Genomic DNA, 24,729 nt, shown 5'->3' with positions numbered 1-24,729 from the left:
AACTCATCAAAAAATAAACTATTAAAAGTAAAAAAAAAATTACCACTTGATCTATTAGTAATATATATAGCTAAGACACTTAAATCAAGCCAATGCTACCTGTTAAAAATAATATTATAGTGGTACAATTTTTTTGATATTAGGAAGATAAAATTTTAGTACAAATAAAAAAAATTAATTCAAAATTAAATTTTTGATGTCTTCCAAACGTTTTTAATTACTAAATCAAAAATTTAAAAACATAATATTATGACTCATTAATATATTTGCTAACATTTAATTAAATTGTATCAATTCAATACGATCCATTTGATATCTCTATTTTATATGAAAATGGGAAGGAATCGTTTACACATGCTGGTTAAGAATTATTTAATTATTATTTAAATATTTTGAATTTATTACACTATTTTTACCAAATTTAATAAAAACAATATCTTAAATACACATTTTTATTTAAATATCGTTTTATTCATTCTTATTAAATATTATTTAATATTTTAAAAAAACTCCGAACTTAAAAAAAAAATAACTGCGGGACCCGCCTTGTAACAGAGGAGGCACGTGGGTCCAGCTGTATGGCAGAAACAGGTAGATCATAAGTGTATGGCACTAAGGTTTACGGCACGTGAAACGCGTGTTGATATGGGCGCGTGGGGATGTTCTAAAAGGGAGAGCCTTGCAAGTTGCAAGTTGCAAGTTGCAACTTGTTTTGAGAGTATCATGTGATGGGTACAAAAGGCTACGTCTACGTACCGGCGTACGTATATTATTGTTCATGGATGTATTTTGAATTGTTTGCATCGTAAATCTAATGGATGCTTCAAATTAAACAACGATGACGTTAACCCCTAAACTTCATTTAACTTAACGGTAATGCAATTTTGGATTCGAATCTTATATACTGTCTTTCATTAATGTTAATTTTTGTACGTAATTTTTAGAATATATGATATGTTTTACCTTACTTAAAAGATTATTTTAAATATATATATTTTAAATTTTACATATAAAAAACAATTAATTTTGATTTCATATTTAATTTCATTTTTAACTATATTGTAATCTGAAGTGAGCATTTATATATATATATATATATTATGTTTAAAATGTTAAATTTTGAACTTTATTATTAAATTTAATATTTTATTAATAAATCATACCATTAATAATTTATATTATTTTTTATGCTCAACAATTTGATTAACCGCAGCTACTACTTATAATTATTTTTAAAAAATTTCTTGTGGAATGGCCTTTGACCCTTCGTTCGTGGAAATAAATAAATATCAATAGCAAAAAAGGAAAAATGCGAAAGCAGGCATCATGCATGTATGGGGGCTACAGAGATGATTGAGATTAACAGTGGGGGGATTGTATTTTCCCTGGATTATTCCATATGAGCAAAGCTGTGGAGCAGATGCAGCGTAGAACTTTTCAATATTATTTTCCAACTTGGCCGGCACTTTTTATCTCTATTCATTCCTCCCAGATTTCCCGCCAAGCAGCTCTTACGAAAAAAAAAAATGTAGTAAATCCCAATTATGAATCATAATGAATTTATATATATATATATATGCTATCTTACGTTTTAAACAAATTATCTCTCCAGCTAATTGAAAAAAAGTTAATTATTATATGAAAAGGTTATGATTTAATTAAGGTCTATGATTTAGGGTATAACTTCATTGGATTTGGAGGAAAGTAGTAATAAATTATACTTTCCCTGTTATATTTTCGTTGTTCTTTTTTTTAAATGCCTCAAAATTATATTTTATTTTTTTAATATCTAAAATTTTTATTTTTATATTATAAAATTATTTTTTTTATAATTTTTTTTACTTTTTAATATTAAAAATTATGAACCTTTAATTTTATAAAAAAATAAAATTTAATATTAAATAAATTAAAGTTAACTTTTTCTTTAATTTCGCAAAAATTAATATAGGAAAAATATTTTAAGAATGACAAGGTTGCTGCTGGATATGGACATATATGGACTGATATTGTTAAGCAGGGAATAATAATAATAAGAAGAAGAAAAGGGGGTTTTAGATGTTGGTATGTTCCCATCTGAAAAAAGGGACCATTGTTAGGTATGTACAGACTGTCCTGCAAATGCATGCAAAGAACTTTCCAATCAAGGTATCAATTTATACCTACAAGCATGGGTCAAGATGACTAGATCTGTATAACCATTTTCTACAAACAATATGCTTTAAAAGGACCCCATTTTTTTTTGTTTTTTTTGCATTAGACAAAAATTAGCTAGCACGTACATGAATATTAAATCATGCATGTTTCAACTTATATTAAAGTAAAAGTAAGCCGGATCAATTGTAGCAACAAGTCCTATTTTGCTTTGGAAATCAATTAGCACCATGCACTTAATTATATTTATCTTTTGGCCTTAAAGCTTGGGCACTTTTTATTACGTACTTGTCATGCAAACCTGGTTCACATTAAGCCTACATCAACACAACCAATCGTTTCAATGGGTTAATGCCTGATTGGTGGAGAAATAAAGGCGTACATATCCAATTCCTCCAAACTTTACGTTTTTTCATTTTAGACATATTTCACAAACTTTGTCCTTGGTGTTTTTTTCTTCCTTTCATATATAAATGAATTGAGCATGCAGCGTCATTTGAGTCAATTACTTACTAAAAGGGTAAACCATAAAATTAATTAATATTAATGCTAACATTTGTTTATCGATCTCTATATCTCAATTTGCTGTCTAAATGGAAAATAATGTAGTCTGGTATAGTAAAACCTAAAATTTAGTCTGATTGATTTATTTAATCATTCTTACAGATAACACTTAGCATACGTCTAAATTTAAATTTTAACATTTTTTTTATATTTCCAAGTTATAGCTTCTTTTATAAAAAAAATTTAATATGACTTTAGCCTTGTTTAATATAGTAAAGTGTTAAAAAATGCATAGAGCTGATTGAGTTTAATTAATTAGTATTCACTTAGGATTGTAGTGTGACGAAATATTCCATATGGATAGTGGGTCTTAATCAAATGTATTAGGAAAAATGAATGGTATTGGGAACCATTCTCTACTCGAGGACAAACGATTTCATTATAACATTCATCAACCATATTATAGTATAGGTAAAGCAGCCATATCTTGTTTTATTGGCATATCTATCAAACATATATATAATTTTTCCGGCTAATTACAAGTATGAAAACAGACAATGATATATATATATATATATATATATATACACTTTAATTTATTAAATATTTTGGTACATAGGCATATGGATCACACAAGGCATAATCTGCTGCCAGATTATTGGGAGTTGAATGATGATTTGGTCCAATCCTGTTGTATTTATTTTGATTCAAACATTTTTGACAGTTGTGTTACTTTGGTTTATAGTGATTTCATATATATATATATATAACGTCTTCCAGGTTTAATTGAATTGACAAGTGAATATATTTTTTTTATTTTACTAATTTTTTCACTATAGCATGGTTGTTTTCTAAAGATAAAATTTTTTTTGCCATATGTAATGGTTAGTTTTCTTGGTATAGCTTAATGCTTTGGATGGGAGATCATCTTAAATTTGATGCCTTATAATTGGTTATGTTTTTTTCCTCCTATGTTTTTATTCCTTTCTCTCTTCTGTTTTGATTCCTCAATATTTAATCTCATGAAAAATAAAGAAAAGAAATATTAAGTATTATATAGACTGTCGGAACTGCATGCATGGCCAACTTAATTATGAATATTTGGGAATCAAGTTCAAGAAAGTTTTGATCTCTTTTCAATTAAAATAATTAGGATCATATATAGAATATGGCTCATTAATTTGATTCTATGCAAGATGATCATACAGCTTGATTTGATCGGCTGGAGGACTTTATATCATGACAAGGCAACATTCATTCGATGGCTAAATCTCAACAGAATGATCATTGATTTGTAGCCATGGAAGTCACCATCTTAAAGTTGAGATTAGACGGCAAGCTAGCTAGCTAGAAAGGATGTGGACTTAAACCCCATGTGGTTGCTGTTGTCTTTAATGACTATTTTATTGATAAGTTTCCTAACCCTATTTAGACTTTATTTAACCCTCTCTCATTGATTCTTTGCTCCGTTAAACCTACTCATTGATTAGGAGAAGTGGTTGTTCAATTATCACATGATTTTGGGTCGAAATTCCATCCATGGAGGACTTGAGAAAACAAACAATGGTCTTTGTCAACACAACAATATAACCATTCGTAAATGATAGGAGAAAAAAGTTGCAAGGGAAAGAAGAATTGATCAGCAAGTCTAAAAGTGATGCGCACTTTTGTTATATAAAAAACAAGTGAAACAACTTGGAATTGAATGTGACATTGAATATATATGACAAAACTTTCATTAATTAAACCAGTTGGATGGCTTTATTTAATTAATTAATTGGAATCATTTAAAGCCATTTTCTGCTAGTTGTGAAAATCTAATAGTTTATGGAAAAATTTGCAAGAAATTTTATAACTTAGGGAAAGATAAATACAGATGAGAAACGGTAGTAATTTGTTCACACAATCGCCCTTAATATTTTGACTTTCGTTATAAAAATTTTAACATTTACAACTTTTTTTTAATATGTCCTTAGATTTCGATTTTCTTTATACATATGTATAAAAGAAACAGTGGTGCAAACATGTGAAATTGAGTTGCCATTTTGTTTGGTGCTCGAATTAAAGCTTGATAAAGAAAGAGTATGGTTCACCATTGCTATTCAAGTTGAAGTATTTATTGTAAAGGTTAGCCATAACTGTAATTTTTACTAGAAATATTAATGGATGTGTGAAGTGTGAACCTCTCTCCCTTTCCACCTCAGAAAGGAACTAAAACGAAGAAGGGGATAATAAAATATCTTATTGTGCTGCAAGAATAAGTAAATGCCTGACATTTCATGATTCCTTTGCAAACCAATTCGATAGCAAAGAGTATAGAAAAACTATAATAATTATGCTATTTTCAGCTCCATCTTAGCTATCTAAAGATACCATTTAATAATGGAGGGTAAGCAGGTAGGAGGCCTTTTTTTTTTCTGGTTTTCGAAAAGTTTTTGGATAAGGGCCGAAAAGAATACATCATATGCTACTAGTGGTAATTTTGAATTTAAGACGACCCCACAGCTCCCCACCCCCACCACCATCATTGAGCCACAGCTTATAAGCAGCAGGTAAGGTGTTACGTAAATATCACCTCACACCAAAAGCCATCGTTTTTTTTTTTTTTGGTGAAAAAATCTCAGGGCAATTAGGTTGCTCAATTCTCTGATTAATTAGGTCAAGATTTTAGCATCTTATTAAAATCGTACTTTTCAGATTAACGTCAATAATAATCCAAATTAAAACCGTTTATGTCAAGACGAATGAATTTGATTGAGCCAACCCTATTGACAACAAGAAGACTATTTCGATTTCATGATTTAAGCCACTTTTTTTTTATTAAATGTAGTGAACTTATTGGAGGATGAGAGAGGGTTTACATATATGAAGGCCATGTGTATAATTTATTCAACAAAGATTTCTCTTTAATTATACCGAATCATCAGTTTGCTCCTAAAATCTAGCCTAATAATTTTTTTAATGCAATTTTTTTTATTTACAAATGATATTTACCCAAACCCTGCATTTCTCACAATTTGATAGTTGAAACACATACAAAGCTTTCCATGTTATTATGTATTACTAATATTAATTATAAATGCAGATACTGATGCAATGTGTATGCAAAAAAAATTTAATGAAATTAGAAGAGAGAAAAACAAAAACGACTATCATGCTTAGGTTTGAAAAAACTAGTAATTAATAGAAAAGAAAATGGGGCCTTGGAATAAATTTGATGATGGGACAAAATTTTGGTGTTTATAAGTCAAGATCTAGAGATTCCGGCCACTAATGATGAAGCTGATTTTGGAAACTTGTTAAGCATGGAAAGGTAATTAGGATGTTTCCATTTCTCTCCTAAGCCCAAAAGGCAACTAAAACTCACATGGGCAACATTGATTGATTCCCATTCACGAAGTAATCATCTAACCAATGGCAAAATCATTGTACGTTGGGCATTTGTGGTGGTGGTTGGTCAGTCTCTATTTTCCTTTTCTTTTTCTTTTTCTTTTCTTTTTTCTTTTTCTTTTTCTTTTTCTTTTTCTTGACCCTATCCTAAGCTTTATGTGGATGCATTGAAGAATAATAACGCTAAAGGATTTGAAAAATATGTAGAAAAAGAGAGATCACGAGAGCCTGAATTCATGACTCAGATTAATTCACAAGGGTAGGACTATTTTGTCTGTGTCCCCCGAGTGTGTGCCTGGCTGTTGGCTATAGTCCAATACATAATTACTGACTTGGCAATGAAGCTACACTGCTACTTGATCAGCTGTCTCATAGCCCCCACCAGTTTTTTTCTTTCCGCCTTGTGGGGGCTCCCACTTAGTTGATATTGTGGGACTTTGGGATTTTTCCTATCATTCCTAGTTGCTTCTAATGAACCTGTGACTGATACATCATGGGAGTTTATCTGCTCTATTTATGATGTAAACATCATGACAAAACCCTGGAGAAACATTTATATTCTAGTAGTAGTACAAATTATAAAATCCGGTGGGATTATGGTGGATTCATTGGTGGTATAGCCCTTCAAGACCCTTCCCATTATCTTTTGGGGGATGGTGGAGTAGATATAGGAGTGAGGTCTAACCCTAATCAAGAAAAGAGAATCTTCCCGTATATGAAGTGTGAACAGATAAAACTACATTTATCAGAGACCACTGCAGGTACATTCCCCTGATTCCCCGTGAACGAAAGAGAGTTGAGAAAGTTCTAAGGACCCAAGGCTGACCACTGCCCAATGGGCCTCTGCAGCTCTAAATTCCCCAGCTGATAGTCTTTTTTTTATATGGTCTAAGTAAGCAAAGGCTCCTAAAAGTCTTAGGCTTGGAGCTGGAACGGTCCGAATTTCTTTTAAGTGATGAAGAAAAGCCTAACTGCGGTTAGATGAAACCATCTCACCTGTAAAGCCCTTTTAGTTAGAACTGGATCATAATAGTCATTCATTTTCTTGGATCACTTAATTTGCCAATTTACCAGCCACATTGTTTCCCTTTTCTTCCCACGTGGCACAACTTATCTTCTTGCCGTTTTTTCCTTTTTCTATTTTTTTATTCAGATTTTTTAAAAATTTTATAAATATATTTTTCAAATTTTCAAATGTTTCCCTTTTCTTCCCACGTGGCACAACTTATCTTCTTGCCGTTTTTTCCTTTTTCTATTTATTTATTCAGATTTTTTTTAAATTTTATAAATATATTTTTCAAATTTTCAAATTTTTAGACGGGACCCATTTTACCAATTTTTTTCTTTTTATAATTTTTTTTCTTTTTTTAAAATTCATCGTTAGATCAATTTTACATCAGCATGAAATTTAACTCGAATGTTACATAATAGTGCTCAATGATTTTTTCAATTAAATTAATTTTGTGAAAAAATGAGACTGATAAAAATATTCACTTGACACTTCTAAGGTTGTAAACGAACTGGACATTAATAAATAAACATATATTTATATTTATTCGTTTATTTTTAAAGATATTTATATTCGATTCGTGTTTGTTAAAAAAAATTATTCTGTTTGTTTATATTCATTCATTTAAATAATAGATTATTCGTACTCGTTTAATTAAGTTAAACGAACTCATTCATAAATATTAAATAAATATATTTATGAATATATATAAATGAATACATTCATGAATAATAAACAAACTTGTGAAGAAATATATCATTTTTTTCATTTGGTAGAAGAAATATATCATTCAATTAGAAATATATCATTTTTTTCATTTAGTAGAAGAAACTTGTGAAGGAAAATACAAAAGTAATTATTGTGAATTTAATTTTTTAAATTTCATTGTCTATTTTTAATAAATTTTATTTAGTAAAATTTTCCATTACTTTGATCTTATAAATAATTATATTTTTATTCAATATTATATACTTAAATATAGGAATATAAAATAAAGTTTATTACTTTTTTTGTTGTATAACACTTCAATTTTTTTAATATTTTATATGCAATTATACTTCACTAACAGTTATGAAAATACATACATTAATAATTCAATTAAATATTCATTAAAGCTTATTTTAATATATACTATTTTATCATGAACTAAAAATTTTTTAATATATCTTTAAAATATTGATTTAATATATATTGTATATATTTAATTAATTTAAGTTTTGATATTTTTATTAGCATAAAAAGTTATGATTTTAACTTATTATTACGTGTTAAACTACGGATAACAAATTAAGAGCATTTACTCGTTACTTTTCGAGGCATCCATACTTAAAACTTTTTCTTTATTTTTTTCTGTATCTTATAAATTATATCATCTAACATATATTATGATTATTTTCTTTCTTGATATACGCAAATCAATGATAATATAGTAGTAAATAATTGATAATTTAGTAATTAATCATTAAAAATTTAAAAGTAACAAATATAACTTAGTAATAATTATCAATAACTTAATGTTAATAGGTAATAATTTAATACTAAATAAAAAATAACTAAATAGTAGATTAGTGATAGCTTAATAGTAAATACATGATAATTTAGAAGTTAATAATTGATAATTTAGTAGTAAATCGGTAATAACGTAATAATAAATGAATAATAATTTAGTAGCAAATCAATTATAATATAGTTGTAACTGTAAAACAATATAGCAATAAATCAATGATAACCTATTATAAAATATATGATAACTTGGTAGTTTATTATTGATAACTTAGTGATAAATTAATGATAATTTAATAATAAATTACTGATAATTTAATAGTAAATATGTTTATGTTTAATACTAATTAATTGATAGTACATAGTAAAACATAAATAATTTATGGGTAAATCAATGATAACATAGTAATAAATAATTGATAATTTAATACTTAATTATTAAAAATATAAAAGTAAATTAATATAACTTAATAGTAAATTATCGATAACTTAATAGTTAATCAGTTATAACTTAATATTAAATCATAGATAATTTAATATAATTCAGTAATAACTTGATAGTGAATCATAAATAATTTAGTAATAAAATCTATAATAATTTTGTGATAAATAATAGAAAAGCAAGCAGTAAATCAATGATAATATAGTAGTAAATACATAATAATATAATAGTAAATTATTAATAATTTAATAATAAATTGATAACTTAATAATAACTCACTAATAACATAGTAATAATTACTAATAAGTTAATTGTAAATAAGTGATAATTTAATAATAAATTAATTAATCATTGATAATTTTTTATTAAATCATCAATAAATTAATAATAAATCATCATAAGTGTGGTATGTACAACTTTTGATCTCCCTATCATTGGTTTTATTAAGTTCATGGTATTTTTATTATCCTAACACTCAAGATGAAAATTCAAGGTTTGTTTCTACCAGTAATCATAGTTGAATCCTCAGTATTTTAAGGGCTCATAAATACTTACTACTGTTGGTAAAGTATAGACAAATCTATATATGTTTCCTATTAACATAATACATTTTGAGACTTATAAATACTTGTGATTGTAATGAGCATATAAGTCCATACATTTGAACTATATTGGTATAATGTATTTTGATATTTATAAATGTTCATTTTGTTATATGATGATTCAACTATTTATTGGTATTTGACAATTTTGATTACAATCATTTTGTGTATCCGAATTTGGATTTTAAATGTACAACTTTGTATATATAAGTTATGCTATATTTTCAAAATATTCAAATTTGGCTTGTGTTGTGAGAGATTGTTGCATTTATTTTATTTTATATTATAGACAAATAAAGTCAATTAATTCAGAGGTTAATTAACGTTAAATTATGAATAATTATAGTGGTGTTATATTAATTAAATGTGATATGTTGTTGTTCTTGTATAGATCCCATAATGGGATGGGACATTGCAAGTAAATGAGAGGGTCCCTACACTCATCCTCTCCATGTATGTAATGCTAGTACATTGAACATTACAACTTCAGTTTGTGAGGGAAGAGTGTAGTTCCTCTCTCAAACAGTGCAGCCTCCTCTCCACGCATGGCCAACCAGAACCAGACCAGCTTCGGCGACCACCAAAGTCAACTCTGACGAGGCTCTATTATCGGTAATAACCCCGACAATTTGGGTTCAATGGGTTTCAGCTTTAATTTTAGTTTTAAAAGTAATCAGTGACTTCGTGAGCTTGAATTAGTTCTAACAGTTCCGATACAGAGAATTAGGCACCCAAAGGAAAAACAATAAGAAGTCTTAAATATGGAGCGTTCTTGTTGTTCATTGTGTTTTTATACTGCATTTCCATTGCTCATTTTGCTTTCCTTGTATATCTAACACCTTTTACTGCAGTTTATATTATATGGATCAGTAGATATGGGAAGAATATCTCTTCACTACTGTTCTAGTCAGGCTGCCAGGAAGAAATGTTTCTACTGTTCTGGTAGAAATAATAGAACAGTATAAATGATAGGTTTATTTTGTAATATCTTTATTTTTTTTTTTTCAATTAAAGACTTGTGTTTAATCGTTATAACATCTATGAAAATTACGTTTAAAGTTTTAAAAGTGGGACTTGCTTTATCCTAATTTTTCTTTTTTACCTTTTTTTCTTTTGTTTTTTTTTTTTTTTTTACATTTTTATAAATATTTTTTTAGATTTTAAATTTTTTTATGAACTCACATGATATGAAAGTTATATCATGTATTTGTTTTTTTTTTTTTACTTTTTTACATTTTTTTATTATTTTTATATATTTAATAAATATTTTAATGATTTTAAAATTTTTTGTATGACTCACTTGATTCTTAAAATATATCATGTGTTAAGTCATTTATTTATTTTTTTAATATTTGATAAATATTTTTTAATATTATGAAATTTTTTAGTGATTTTCATTTGATATTATTGATTAAAAAAATATTTTTTATCTATATTTCATTATCTATTTAATTTTATATTTATATGTATGTATTTTATTAATTAAGTTATTATTTTATATCTTACTTTAAGATATTAATATTTTTAGCTCGATTTGGATGTTTATACAACAGTATGATAATCTCTATTTTTTTTATTTCTTTTGATTTTTTCTCTTTTATTTGTTTGTTTCTTTTTTCCTAAATTTTTTTATTTTTAATTAATTGGATTAATTTTTAATATCTTAATTTAATATATTAACATTTTAAACTTAAATAAAATGTCATGTTCTAACCCAGTGAGTTTTATTTTATTTTCATTTTTTATTTTTATTTTTTACTTTATTTTTATTTTTTCTTTTACGTTTTTCTTTTGTTTTTATGATTTTTTAAGTTAAATTAATTTTATGAAAAAAAAAAGAGGGCAATAGAAATGGTTATGTGGGACATTCAATTTTTAATTAAATAAATTTTTAAAAAAATATGTTCTTCGAAGAATACACTAAAATAATTCTAATTCAATAAATTTTGATTTATTTTAACCCGATAAAAGAATAATCTTTTTAATCAAAAACCGAGTTGAGACGAAATTTAGGTTTTTCTTTTTTTGAAAAAAAACGAGATCATGGAAACGTGTTAGGATACTTTTTCTCAATTATTTTTATGTGTATATATATATATATATGTATATTATTATTATATATATTTTAAATTAGAATGTTCTGGCACCATTTATAAACTTTTATTATTTTTTATTTTTTTTTGTTTTTGTACTTTTTTTTAATTAAATAAATTTTATAAAAAAATAAAATCAATTAAAATATTCACGTATTACCTTCATTTATTTTTTTTATCTCTCATTTGTTATTTTTTTAATTATGTAAATTTAACAATAAAATTGATAAATAAAAATAAAATTCCAGAAAGAAAGAGAAAAAAAAAAAAAAAAAAAAAAAAACTCTGTTCTAATCTAGCATTTTCGTAGTTGAAAAAACTCTACCCCAAAAACAGAAAACCCCTCACATTCCTCCCTTCCCTTCTTTTTCCTTCTTTGCCCCTTACCAAACACAATCTCTCTCTCCAATTTCCTCCAAAATTCAGAGAGAAAATAAAAAAAAGAAGAAGATAATTTTGTTATGTCAGACAAAGAGAGAGAAAAAAAGACAGCCAAGAATTTTCTGGAATCTTTGATGGAACGATCTTTTTTTTCCTTTTACACTTGGCTTTTTTGTTCAGAGAAGAGTCTTTTCGAAGTTTATTGTTTGTTTTCGTTTTGTTTTTTTGCTCCTTGACTCGGTCAACGACCAATATGTGTGTGATTTCGGATGCCCGTTTTAGACCGAATTGATGGGTCAACGATTCGTCAAAGTGGAAGATTGATGACGATTTTGGGGATTTAACTCTTCAAATCAAAAGTGGAAAAAAATTGATGGAGCGATTCATCTCCGTTTGTTCATGGTTGATTTTGGTGTTGTATTTGGTTTTCAGAGTTGCGGGAAATGCGGAAGGTTCGTTATATTTTTTTTTTTTGGGTAAAAGATTGAATGAAACAATTGAGTTTATATAATCATATTATTAAAAAAATTATAATTTATTATAATTTTTTTAATAATATGATTATGTGATATAATTTAAATAAAAATTATATATCTTGGAATGATGAAATTATTTTATACAATTTTTTCATTTTTTATTTTTTTATTTTTGTATTCTGATTTTTTTATGAGATTCAAATTAGAAGAAATTAGTAGCAATTTTGGATTGGTTTAGAAGTGGCATGAGGCTTGACTGCTTGTTTTAAATTTCAATTAGCCTCAGTGCACTAAGTGACATGACTGAAGGGATAGTTGCACGCTTCGTAATGATTAATTTCTGCAAAAATTTTGGATATGATTTACGTTCTAATTCTCCATATTCAGTTAGGTGAAATTAACCAATGCTTTTTCTTCATCAATGTCTGACGTCTGGATAGTATTATGTTTATTGTGATGAACCTTCCAACTTATGGTTGAGTTTTGGCCCATCCCAACTGTTTAAATAGTTTCATAATATGATTTGATCTCCATTGGAGTTTTCGGTTTATGTAATGAAACAGGTGATGCTTTGAATGCTTTGAAGGCCAATTTGATTGACCCAAATAATGTGTTGCAAAGTTGGGACTCAACCCTTGTTAATCCTTGCACATGGTTTCATGTCACGTGTAATAGTGAAAAAAGTGTAACAAGAGTGTAAGTTTTCTTATAATATACCTTTTTGCTACTGCAGTTGATGTTACTTTCGAGTTTCTAGTTTGGCTTAATAAATGCTTTTCCTTTGTCAATTTAGTGATCTTGGGAATGCGGGTCTATCTGGTCAATTGGTTCCACAGATCGGGCAGCTTATGAATTTGCAGTATCTGTAAGTGGATAGCTTTTGCCCTGGTGATTACATGCTGCTCCACATTGTTAGAATTCTTTTAAGCAGCAAAAGATAAATAAATAAATAAAGGAAAAACAGAACAGCAGCATGCTTTGCCAAATAATTAATGACTTTTTTTATTATTTAGGGCTTCCTTTAGATTCTTTTCCAAGATTTGGTTGTAGTAGATAAGTTTCATTGGAAATCATTTTTCTTAAATTTGTAACTGTATAAAATCGAATAATCATATCTTGTTAGAAAAATACCTGAGTTTAAACTCCGGGTGAAACTCCAGCACTCAACCTTAGAAAAAATAAAAATATTTTAGAGCACAAATTTTGTGTGCTTTTTTCGCTATGCACTGGTTTTTATTGGTTATGCTTAATCATGAAGATGGTTGCATTCCATTGGATTTGGTTGCACATTTCATACAAATACTTGAATTATGTGCTTCTATTGAACTACCTTTGTGACTTTGTCCAAGAATTACTAAGTCAATTTTTTATGACAGGGGGCTTTATGGCAATAACATATCTGGAATAATCCCAGAGGAGCTTGGAAATTTGATAAACTTGGTGAGCTTGGATCTTTCCTTGAATGCTTTAACCGGGAACATTCCAACTACTCTGGGCAAGCTTCCAAAACTACGTATCCTGTATGAACACATTTTACATTTTTATGTGGTTAATTTATCTAATTTCTTTGTTCTCTTGCTTTCTAGTCGTATGTGTTTTAGTATATCTAGACAGCTTTTACGTGTTGATATATTGCTTGCTGAATTGGATTGGTAAATGGTTTTATTATTAGAAATGTATGTGCTTTATAATATGTTATGTTATGTATTTCCTCTTCTCTTCCTACGCATGCAGAATGTTCTTTTAGTAGGTTTTTACAGGACAAGAATGGATGGTAGGTAAATCTATTGGGATACTGAAATTTAGTTCATGTCTTACAACCCTTCCCCCAACTCAGAACATTTTAGCAATACAGAGAAGAAGAAGGAATTATTTAGGCTCCGTTTAGTTGTCTTTTTGGCTATTTGCTTTAAAAAAGCAAAAAGAGCATTTAGATGCAAAAGCAAATAAAAATTTGAAGGATTGTAGACAAAATATATAGTTCTTTTAGATGACAAAATGATGCTTTGCCAAATAATTAATTGACTTTTTTTATTGTTTAGGGATTCCTTTAGATTCTTTCCCAATACTTGGTTGTAGTAGATAAGTTTCATTGGGAATCATTTTTCTTAAATTTGTAACTGTGTAATATCGAATAATCATAACTTGCTAGAAAAATACCTGAGTTTAAACTCATGGTGAAATTCTGGCACTCAACCTTAGAAAAAGTAAAAATATTTGAGAGCACAGATTTTGTGTGCTTTTTTTGCTATGCACTGGTTTTTATTGCTTATGCTTAATCATGAAGATGGTTGCATTCCATTTGATTTGGTTGCACATTTCATACAAAGATACTTGAATTATGTGCTTCTATTGAACTAGCTTTGTGACTTTGTCCAAGAATTATTAAGTCAATTTTTCATGACAGGAGGCTTTATAACAATAACATATCTGGAATAACCCCAGAGGAGCTTGGAAATTTGATAAACTTGGTGAGCTTGGATCTTTCCTGGAATGCTTTAACCGGGAACATTCCAACTACTCTGGGCAAGCTTCCAAAACTACATACCCTGTACGAACACATTTTACATTTTTATGTGGTTAATTTATCTAATTTCTTTGTTCTCTTGCTTTCTAGTTATATCTGTTTTAGTATATCTAGACAGCTTTTACATGTTGATATATTGCTTGCTGAATTGGATTGGTAAATGGTTTTATTAGTAGAAATGTATGTGCTTTATAATATGTTATGTATTTCCTCTTCTCTTCCTACACATGCAGAATGTTCTTTTAGTAGGTTTTTATAGGACAGAGTGGATAAGAGGTAAACCTATTGGGATACTGTAATTTAGTGCATGTCTTTCAACCCTTCCCCCAACTCAGAACATTTTAGCAATACAGAGAAGAACAAGGAATTATTTAGGCTTCGTTCAGTTAGCTTTTTTGCTATTTGCTTTAAAAAATCCAAAAGCTCATTTAGATGCAAAAGCGATTAAAAATTTGAAGGATTGTAGACAAAGTATATAGATCTTGTAGATGACAAAATGCATGATCCTACTTCTATATAGACCGATAATATTATAATTGGTTTCACATTTTAAGCTATTTTGTCCATTTAAAATCTATTATAATATTGCGTTTTATCGTTTGCATTTGGTTAGAAATTTTTAAAAAATAAAAAGCGAATAGCAAAAATATCAATCAAATGGAATCTTAATTTCACAACTTTAGAGCCCTCCAAGAATTTATCAGTATGCATCATTATAGAAGTCTACTAAATCTAAAAAAAAGGGGATAAAAATATGTATTTGCATGGACTTAGCTAATCATAATTGGATTAGGACAGCTAAAATTATTAGATTAGGAATAAAAACCTAAAACTACCAATGACACTGAACTGAGAGGACATTTTGATTGCTGAAAAACCCATTGTTTAGTTGTGAGCTTCCAGAAAGGATAACTTTTATCTAACGAACTTACAAATGGACCATCATGGTACCAAAGACTAGCTAAGGTCCAAAATACCAAATCCCTTCCACTGTGGTTGTTGGTGTTAACTCCGAAGTTCTGTACTGTATTCTTTTCTTCTCTTCTTTATTCACGATCTTGTTTGGACATCAAGTGTAACAACCAACAGGAGGAAAACATTAAACTGAGTGAATTCTAGGTGATGACATTGTAATCCCCCAAATACCTCGTTGGGTATATGTTTATACCTACGCTTGTAAGATGCTTTTTGGCATTCTGGCTCACAGTGGATCATAACTCACAAAAACTAGCCCGTTGTGGGCTCTCATTTTGCACTAGTGAGATCTTGGTATTGTGGAGTGGGTGTTAATTGTGATCATGATGTGTTGCCTTGACGTGGACATCAAGAATTTTAGTGGTTGGGCTGTGATACCCTTACTACATCTGATGTGAGTGTCATTATTAAAACCCATATAGGGATCCAAGTCAATTATTATTAGCTACTGGAGCTTAAGCTTTGGGGGGCCACATGGTTTAGGTTAAAAGGTTGTTGGGCCAGTTATTCTTAGGTGATATGGGCTATATAGATATAGAAATGGTTTCTTAAGTGCCATAGACTTTTTCTTTTAATTATATCTGTGCTAATATTATTCACTAAGCATGAGTTTTTATCTGTTACGTATCTGATCATCTCATCAATATGCAATATAATTAATGCTTTCTTTCTGTGGAATAGGCGTCTCAACAACAACAAATTGTCTGGACAAATTCCTAGGTCCTTAACTACTCTTAAGTCACTGCAAGTGCTGTGAGTGGTGCTGTCAGATTTTTTTTTGCATTAGCCAGTTCAACCTTAACTTCTAGAACAACATATTAATTGTGTGAGATGTTATATTATGTGACACAGGGATCTTTCAGACAATCAGCTAGTAGGTGATATTCCAGTTAATGGTTCCTTTTCAGTACTTACACCTATCAGGTTTTTTGCCTATTCTATCTCATTTTGCTCTCACCCTATCACCCGACTCCTGACGCTCACCACCACTGCTTTTTCCCATTTTTTTATCTTTAATACTCTCAGGCCTGTGTCTTAAATTGCTGCATCTTTTTTTCTCAGTTTTGTTAATAATCGACTGAATAATCTTCTACCTGCTCCACCACCTCCTATCTCACCTACAGCTCCAACTCCATCAGGTTTTTTATTGATTTTATTATTATTATCACTGCTAATAACTCTAAACTGTGCCTAACTTTGGGGCCTGCTTCTCTTTTATTAGTATTTCTTCTTTTTCTTGAGGTATTCCATGGAATTCTCCTTTGCATTAACAACTGTTTTGGTATTACCATGTTTCTGTAACATACTAAGAATTGCTGTAGGTTGAGTATATTACATCCTGAACTTCCTTATATCTGGGTCTGTTTTTTAAGAATTTACCTTTGAGTTCAGATCTAAAATCTGATGATGTTCCTAGGAACGGCTTTAGGTTCCTTAGTGGGCTAGAACATGAGCTCCACCTCTAATACCCCCAGTCCAGAAGTTCTCTCAGTTGAAATGTTGCCTCCTGCATTGGTGTTATTACCAGCTGAAAATGTTAGTAATAGTTATGAGCATTGGTGTTACAGGTGTCTTGGCAGTATCTATATTTATCTAACTTATACTGGCAGGTAATAGTGCCAATGGTGCTATTGGTGGAGTTGCTGCTGGAGCTAGCCTGCTTTTTTCTGCTTCTGCAATTTTACTTGCTTGGAGGCATAGAAGGAAACCACAGGATCATTTCTTTAATGTACCTGGTTAGTGATTTTTCAAAAGATAGTTTTAATTGATACTATGCCGTTGTATGCATGTCTTCATTTTTCTAATTTTCTTTATAGCTGAGGAGGTCCTAGAAGTTCATTTGGGAAAACTTCAAAGGTTTTCTTTGCGTGAACTACAAGTGGCAACAGATAACTTTAGCAACAAAAACATTCTGGGTAGAGGTGGTTTTGGTGAAGTTTACAAAGGTCGCTTAGCTGATGGTTCTGTAGTGGCAGTAAAAAGATTTAAAGATGACCGTACTCCAGGTGGAGAGTTGCTGTTCCAAAAAGAGGTAGAAATGATAAGTATGGCTGTGCATCGGAATTTGCTACGTCTCCGTGGCTTTTGCATGACCCCTACAGAATGGCTGCTAGTCTATCCCTTTATGGTTAATGGTAGTGTTGAAACCTGTTTAAGAGGTAGCGGCTCTTGTTTCCTTATTTATTTCATTTGTCATGTTTCCTGTTTATGCATTGCATTTATATTATGTGTTATTTATTTTATATGTTTTCTTCTGGTTACCAATTCATTTCAGATGTAAACTATTTATTCTTGTGTGAGCTTCATATATCAATATCTGCTCTATTGTTTCTGTAGTTTGATAAGAAATTTTGAACCACCGATCACATATCATAGTCTCGTTCTAAAACATTTTGACTTTCTTCTGATAATTTCATACATTTGGTAAATGTGGATTGTCTTTGAATTCAAGTGGAATTTTGAGAAATTCATGGAATCCAAATACTTTGTGATCTCTTCTTGTTACAATGGACCATCTGCTCATCTGATTTTTACATTCTCTAGGGCGTCCGGAGTCTCAATCACCACTTGATTGGGCTATAAGGAAACGGATTGCAGTGGGAGCTGCAAGGGGGCTTGCATATTTGCATGATCATTGTGATCCTAAGATTATACACTGTGATGTGAAGGCTGCAAAAATATTGTTGGATGAGGAATTTGAAGCAGTAGTTCGAGACTTTGGGCTGGCCAAACTGATGGACTATAAAGATACTCATGTGACAACTGCTGTTCGTGGCACAATTGGTCATATAGCTCCTGAATACCTATCAACTGGAAAGTCATCAGAGAAAACTGATGTTTTTGGGTATGGTGTTATGCTTCTTGAACTCCTTACAGGACAGAAGGCTTTCAATCTTGCTCGGCTTGCAAATGATGAAGATGTCATGTTGCTTGACTGGGTATATACTGTTTTTCCTATTACATGTGTCTCAATCGTGGTGCATTTCACAGTTTGACTTTTGTCATTCTTGTCTAGTGTTGGAATTATTCAATTCTTGTTTCACTTGGTTGGCCAAAAGCAACAGATAAAAGTACAGTATAGCAGAACTACCCTTATAACACAGTGAAGCTCTATTTTATTTTCCTTGCAAGGTGAAAATGCAAAAGCAGAAAAGTAGAAATAGTTGAAACTTGAAATTGTTTTCTCTACAAGGTGAAGAGGGAAAAAGAAAATATAAAATAGTTGTTGGGTGATGCTATCTTTTCTCTTCTTGAAGTTGCTAGCAGTCAAGATACGTGGGGGTTCCTAAGATCCTTTCTGTTCACTAATTTTGGGTATGCTTGTTTTTAAATGAAGTTGGTTTAAAACAAATGGTTTTTGGATGCCTATGTAATTAACTACTACAATCTTGACATTGATCTTTGCTGCATTTTTTTTTTTATGCCATTAAGATTCACATCTTTGTCAACCGCAATTATGTCAAATTCAAGTGAAGCTTATCAATGGTACAAATGGTTTCTGTTTCTTTTTTTTCCCCTTCAACTTGACAGCGATGCTGAAATATCAGGTAAAAGGGCATGTGAAAGACAGGAGGTTGGAAAGGCTGGTTGATTTGGATCTTGAGGGTAATTACATAGTCGAAGAAGTGGAACAGCTAATCCAGGTGGCTCTTTTGTGCACTCAGGGCTCCCCAATGAAACGACCTAAGATGTCTGAAGTCATCATGATGCTGGAGGTTGATGGCTTGGTTGAAAGATGGGAAGAGTGGCAGAAAGAAGAAATGTTTGGCCAAGAGCTTAACCATAACGGCTTGGCTGAAAGATGGGAAGAGTGGGAGGAGGAAGAAATGTTCAGCCATGAGTACCCAACCGCCTGAATACTAATTGGATAATTTCAGACTCAACATCTCACATCCCTCCTAGATGACCACTTCTGCAAATAGGTCTTCAGGCAGGGTTGGTTTTGTATTTTAGATTCGCATTGTTCACATTTGCGCATGTAGTTTTTCATTTTGGTTTCTTTTTTGGCCCCATTTATCCTGTTTTTGTAATTTATATACTACAGTAAACTATTTTCGACCATTTCCTGACTTACAGCTTACTTTCAAAAAGAACAAGAGTCAACCTTTACGAAAAGGCCCGTGGTGAGGGAAAAAAGCCTCTTCATTTTTTTTTTTTAATCTGTAAGCGGGGATTGTTGTAGTCACATAAGTCGCACTTGAACATTTATTTATAGAAAATAATTATATTGAATATGTATTTGTATGTTGTACAAATTTTTAAAATTAACTGAGTGGCCAAAAAAATATTTAAACTTTATAACATTTAAACTTTGTTTCAGTGAAAAATATATTAGATTGATATAAAATTTATTATTTTTAGATAATAATTATATATCAAGATGATGATTTATCTATCTTTTTGTATGTAAAAATGTAAATTTTAAAACTGTTAAAAGTCATTGATCTAAGTATTTTTTGAATTTTTAAATTAACAAATTTATCTTTAAACATACAGTTTTTATTAATTTATTTAAGTTTAATTTAATTAATTAAAATTTAAAATAGAGTTTATGTGATATTAAATTACATAAAATTTTTATTTAAATTTTAAACGCCTTTAGTAAATTTTTATAAATTTTACATTAAATGAATTTTCTTTTTTATTATTAAACTCTTTTTTTATAATTAAACTCAAAAAGTGCTAAAAGTACTTAACTAAAATACCCTTAATAATCATTATTAAAAATAATCATAATTCATTGAATCATATATGCATATTAATGATTTTATTATTTGTATGTTGTATGAGTTGATCACCATAATATAATTAAATCCTTTTTGTTCATTTAAAATAATTTTTTAATTATATCATTCTTATAATTTAGTCTAACCTTTATAATTAAATTCTCTTTTGTATTTTTTTCTCTAGAATTTATAATTCTTATTATTATGAACAAAAACAAATATCAAATCAAATATAAATTAATTGCACACTCTTTACCAACAATTAGCACTATGTGATTTTTGAAACACTTCAACCGGACATCTCACATGTAAAATTAAATGATTAAGGAAGTGGTGGAGCTATTACTTGCTCAAGACAAAACCGCCATAAAAATTATTCACTTTCATTAATTTCTATTTCAAGATGATTTAATCTTTGTCAATTGTATTTAACTATTTGCTTTTTTGGTATTGAATGACCTAATATGAATTATTTTGTAAAAAATTATCAAGTGAAGTAAGTTTAATTATTTTTTGTAAAATTCTTTCAAAGTGTGACAAAATTCATTAGAACCATTTTTAAATGTATTCATGCCAAAGTTACATTTATTTATGAAAATTTATGTTGTCAATGCTAAAAATAGAATCATTATAAATTGTATAGATGCTACATAACAAGTTTGTTATTATAAGAATTAAAAATTTCTTAAGAAAAAAACATAACAAGTATCAAGGTTAGGAATTTATTTCATTCTATTTTTTAAAATTATGTATTTTAAATTTTAAAGTGGTAGAATGTACAATTACATTCAATGGATATAACTACCAACGGAAATTTATCTTAAGGAAAAAAAATGAGACAAAAAATTAATTGACTATGAATAGTTCTATTTTCTCCACATGACAAGCAAAGTTAGTGTTATATGATATTTCAATTAAGAATATACAAATATATTGATTTCAAATTTTTTTTTAGGATTAATTTGAAACTTTTTTATTGAAAAAGATATTGTATACTCATTTATTTTCTTCATTATATCAGTTGAAAAATTAAGGTTACCATATTAGATGATATTTGTTTAAAAGAATTAAAATTCATTAAATTAATTATCACTATTGCATTTAATATAAAATTATTATTATAAATTATAATTTAACTAAACTTAAAAGTTAAAAGTTTTCATTAAAGAAATTCATTTGATAAATTGTTATTTAATTGTGTATCTAGTATTTAAATTATTTTAAATTTTGACTTTTCATAATCTTGAGTAGAATTTTAAACTTAAGATCAACGATAAATTAGGTTGAATTAAATTTTATCATCTACTTATATTATTGTATACTCAATTATTTACATATGCATATCAACAAATTTAACTAAATAATCGGTGCATATTTTCTTTTGTTTTAAAAATTGGATTCAAAATCATATTAAATCTAAATAAAAAATATAATTAGTTACCTATAATTGCAATTTCAGTTTAGAAATATTCTTAAAAATTAATTAACTAATTCAACCACAAAAATAATTAAAATAAAACATTGCAAATGAAAGAAAAAAATAAACTTAAATATAAAACTTTTAAATTATTACAAAAAATTAATTAGAAATATTGAACCCTGAATGACTTATTATTCGATTCATTTTCTAATTATATTAAATCATTTTGGGTTTTAAATAACTTTTAAATTGTTGACTTTTTAAAATTAATTGAAATAGAATTAAGTTAGTTTATTTTTATAATTATGTGTATTATATTAATGTTTAATTATATTAAAATTTAAAATATGTAAAAAAATTATATACTCAATTTGAGTTTTGAACTGTTTAAGTTTGAGTTTATTAATCATGTTATTTTGATGTATGCTTTCTGACATTGATAATAAATTTTAAAGTAAAATAAGAACGTAACATAATGAAAATTTAAGCACAAAAGTTATAGTGGTAATTATGATAATTTTAAAAGAAAATCTTTATACTCAAGTCTTGTAAAGATTAAAAGATATACCTTTTTTAAAGATTTTGAAATTCATATTGCATAAATTTTAATTTAAATCAGTAAATTTATAATCGTTTATTTGTTGATTAAGTTATTACTAGATGAGTTAAAGAAAACAACTCAAATATTTCATTTAAAATAGATATCATTGTTCATACTTATTTAAGAATACAATATATAGTTAAATACTTTTTTGATTATTCTGATCCCTTACAATATTTTTTACATTTTCAAATTAAAAAGTTTGTTGGTATCAAAATATCAAAAAAATCATTCTAAATGATGGCTTAAAAAATGACATAACAATTAGAAATATATCATTTTTTTTCATTTAGTAGAAGAAACTTGTGAAGGAAAATACAAAAGTAATTATTATGAATTTAATTTTTAAAAATTTATTGTCTATTTTTTTATAAATTTTATTTAGTAATTTTTTCTCATTACTTTTCTCTTATATATATAATAAAATTTGTATCCAAAATTATACACTTAAATATAAAAATATATGATAAAGTTTATTACTTTTTTTTTTCTGTTGCATAACACTTCAAATTTTTTAATATTTTATATGTAATTATACTTCGCTAATAGTTATGAAAATACATACATTAATGATTCAATCAAATATTCATTAAAGCTTATTTTAATATACACTATTTTATCATGAACTAAACAATTTTAAAAATATATTTAAAATATTGATTTAATATATATTGTATATATTTAATTAATTTAAGTTTTGATATTTTCATTAGTATAAAAAGTTATAATTTTAACTTATTATTATATGTTAAACTATAAATAACAAATTAAGAACATTTACTCATTACTTTTTAAGGCATCTATACTTAAAACATTTTCTTTATTTCTCTTTGTATCTTACAAATTATATCATCTAACACACATTGTGATTATTTTCTTTCTTGATATATGCAAATCAATGATAACATAGTAGTAGATAGCGAATAACTTAGTAATTAATGATTAAAAACTTAAAAGTAATCAGTATAACTTATTAGTAATTATCGACAACTTGATGTTAATCGGTGATAACTTAATACTAAATAATAGATAAATTAGTAATAACATAATAATAATTATTAATACATTAGTTGTAAATAAGTGATAATTTAGTAATGAATTAGTTAATCATTGATAATTTTTATTAAATCATCAATAAATTAATAATAAATCATCATAAGTCTCTGGCATGTACATCTTTTGTTCTCTTTATTATTGTTTTTATTAAATAAGTTCATGATATGTTTATTATCCTAACACTCAAGATGAAAGTTCAACTAGTAACCATAGTTGAATCCCTGGTATTTTAAGGGCTTATAAATACTTACTTCTGATGCAAAAGTATTGACAAATCTATATACATGTATCCTATTAATATAGCACATTTTAAGACTTATAAATACTTGCTGACTGTAGTGAGCATATAAGTTCATACATTTGAATCATATTGGTATAATGTATTATGGTATTTATAAATGTTCATTTTGTTATATGATGATTCAAGTATTTATTGGTATTTGACAATTCTAGTCACAATCATTTTGTTAATCCAAATTTGGATTTTAAATGTACAACTTTGTATATATAAGTTATGCTATATTTTCAAACTATTCAAATTTGGCTTGTATTCTGAGAGATTGTTGCATTTATCATATATCATAGAGAAATAAAGTCAATTAATTAAGAAGTTAATTAACGTTAAATTATAAATAATTATAGTGGTGTTATATTAATTAAATGTGATATGTTGTTATTCTTGTATAGATCCCATAATGGGATGGGACATTGCAAGTAAATGATAGGGTCTCTACACTCTTCCTCTCCAAGTATGTAATACTACTACATTGAGCATTACAACTTTAGTTTGTGAGGGAAGAGTGTAGTTTCTCTCTCAAATAGTGCAGCCTCCTCTCCACGCATGGCCAGCAGAACCGGACCAGCTTCAACCA

General features: G+C 28.0%; 1 protein-coding gene across 6 annotated transcripts; it reads left to right on the top strand.

The window, feature by feature from the left end:
- Nucleotides 1–12,010: 12,010 nt before the first annotated feature.
- On the top strand, nucleotides 12,011–20,292 carry LOC111309127 (BRASSINOSTEROID INSENSITIVE 1-associated receptor kinase 1-like). 6 transcript variants are annotated; one of them, XM_022908019.2, is made up of 12 exons: nucleotides 12,011–12,527; nucleotides 13,115–13,247; nucleotides 13,345–13,416; nucleotides 13,928–14,071; nucleotides 14,959–15,102; nucleotides 16,735–16,806; nucleotides 16,906–16,977; nucleotides 17,116–17,192; nucleotides 17,664–17,789; nucleotides 17,871–18,212; nucleotides 18,598–18,898; nucleotides 19,585–19,778. In XM_022908019.2, the coding sequence occupies exons 1-12, from the start codon at nucleotides 12,449–12,451 to the stop codon at nucleotides 19,643–19,645; spliced, it is 1,623 nt and encodes a 540-aa protein (XP_022763754.1). In that variant the 5' UTR covers nucleotides 12,011–12,448; the 3' UTR covers nucleotides 19,646–19,778. The 6 variants fall into 6 exon arrangements, with proteins under 6 accessions (XP_022763754.1, XP_022763756.1, XP_022763753.1 ...); XM_022908021.2 differs by having other exon boundaries at nucleotides 12,012–12,527; nucleotides 19,602–20,292; XM_022908018.2 differs by having other exon boundaries at nucleotides 12,015–12,527; nucleotides 18,598–18,992; nucleotides 19,585–20,292.
- Nucleotides 20,293–24,729: the final 4,437 nt, after the last annotated feature.

This window comes from Durio zibethinus, chromosome 2, assembly GCF_047325235.1.
Source record: "Durio zibethinus cultivar Kanyao isolate XHJ-2024 chromosome 2, ASM4732523v1, whole genome shotgun sequence".
NCBI classification, from domain to species: Eukaryota; Viridiplantae; Streptophyta; class Magnoliopsida; order Malvales; family Malvaceae; genus Durio; species Durio zibethinus.
This window is presented reverse-complemented; position numbering and strand designations above follow the sequence as displayed.

Coding starts and splice junctions, on each gene's coding strand:
- LOC111309127 (XM_022908016.2), top strand. CDS start 12,449: ATGGAGCGATTCATCTCCGTTTGTTCATGGTTGATTTTGGTGTTGTAT. Junction 13,417..13,927: donor CTTATGAATTTGCAGTATCT/GTAAGTGGATAG, acceptor TTTTTATGACAG/GGGGCTTTATGGCAATAACA. Junction 17,193..17,663: donor TACAGCTCCAACTCCATCAG/GTTTTTTATTGA, acceptor TTATACTGGCAG/GTAATAGTGCCAATGGTGCT.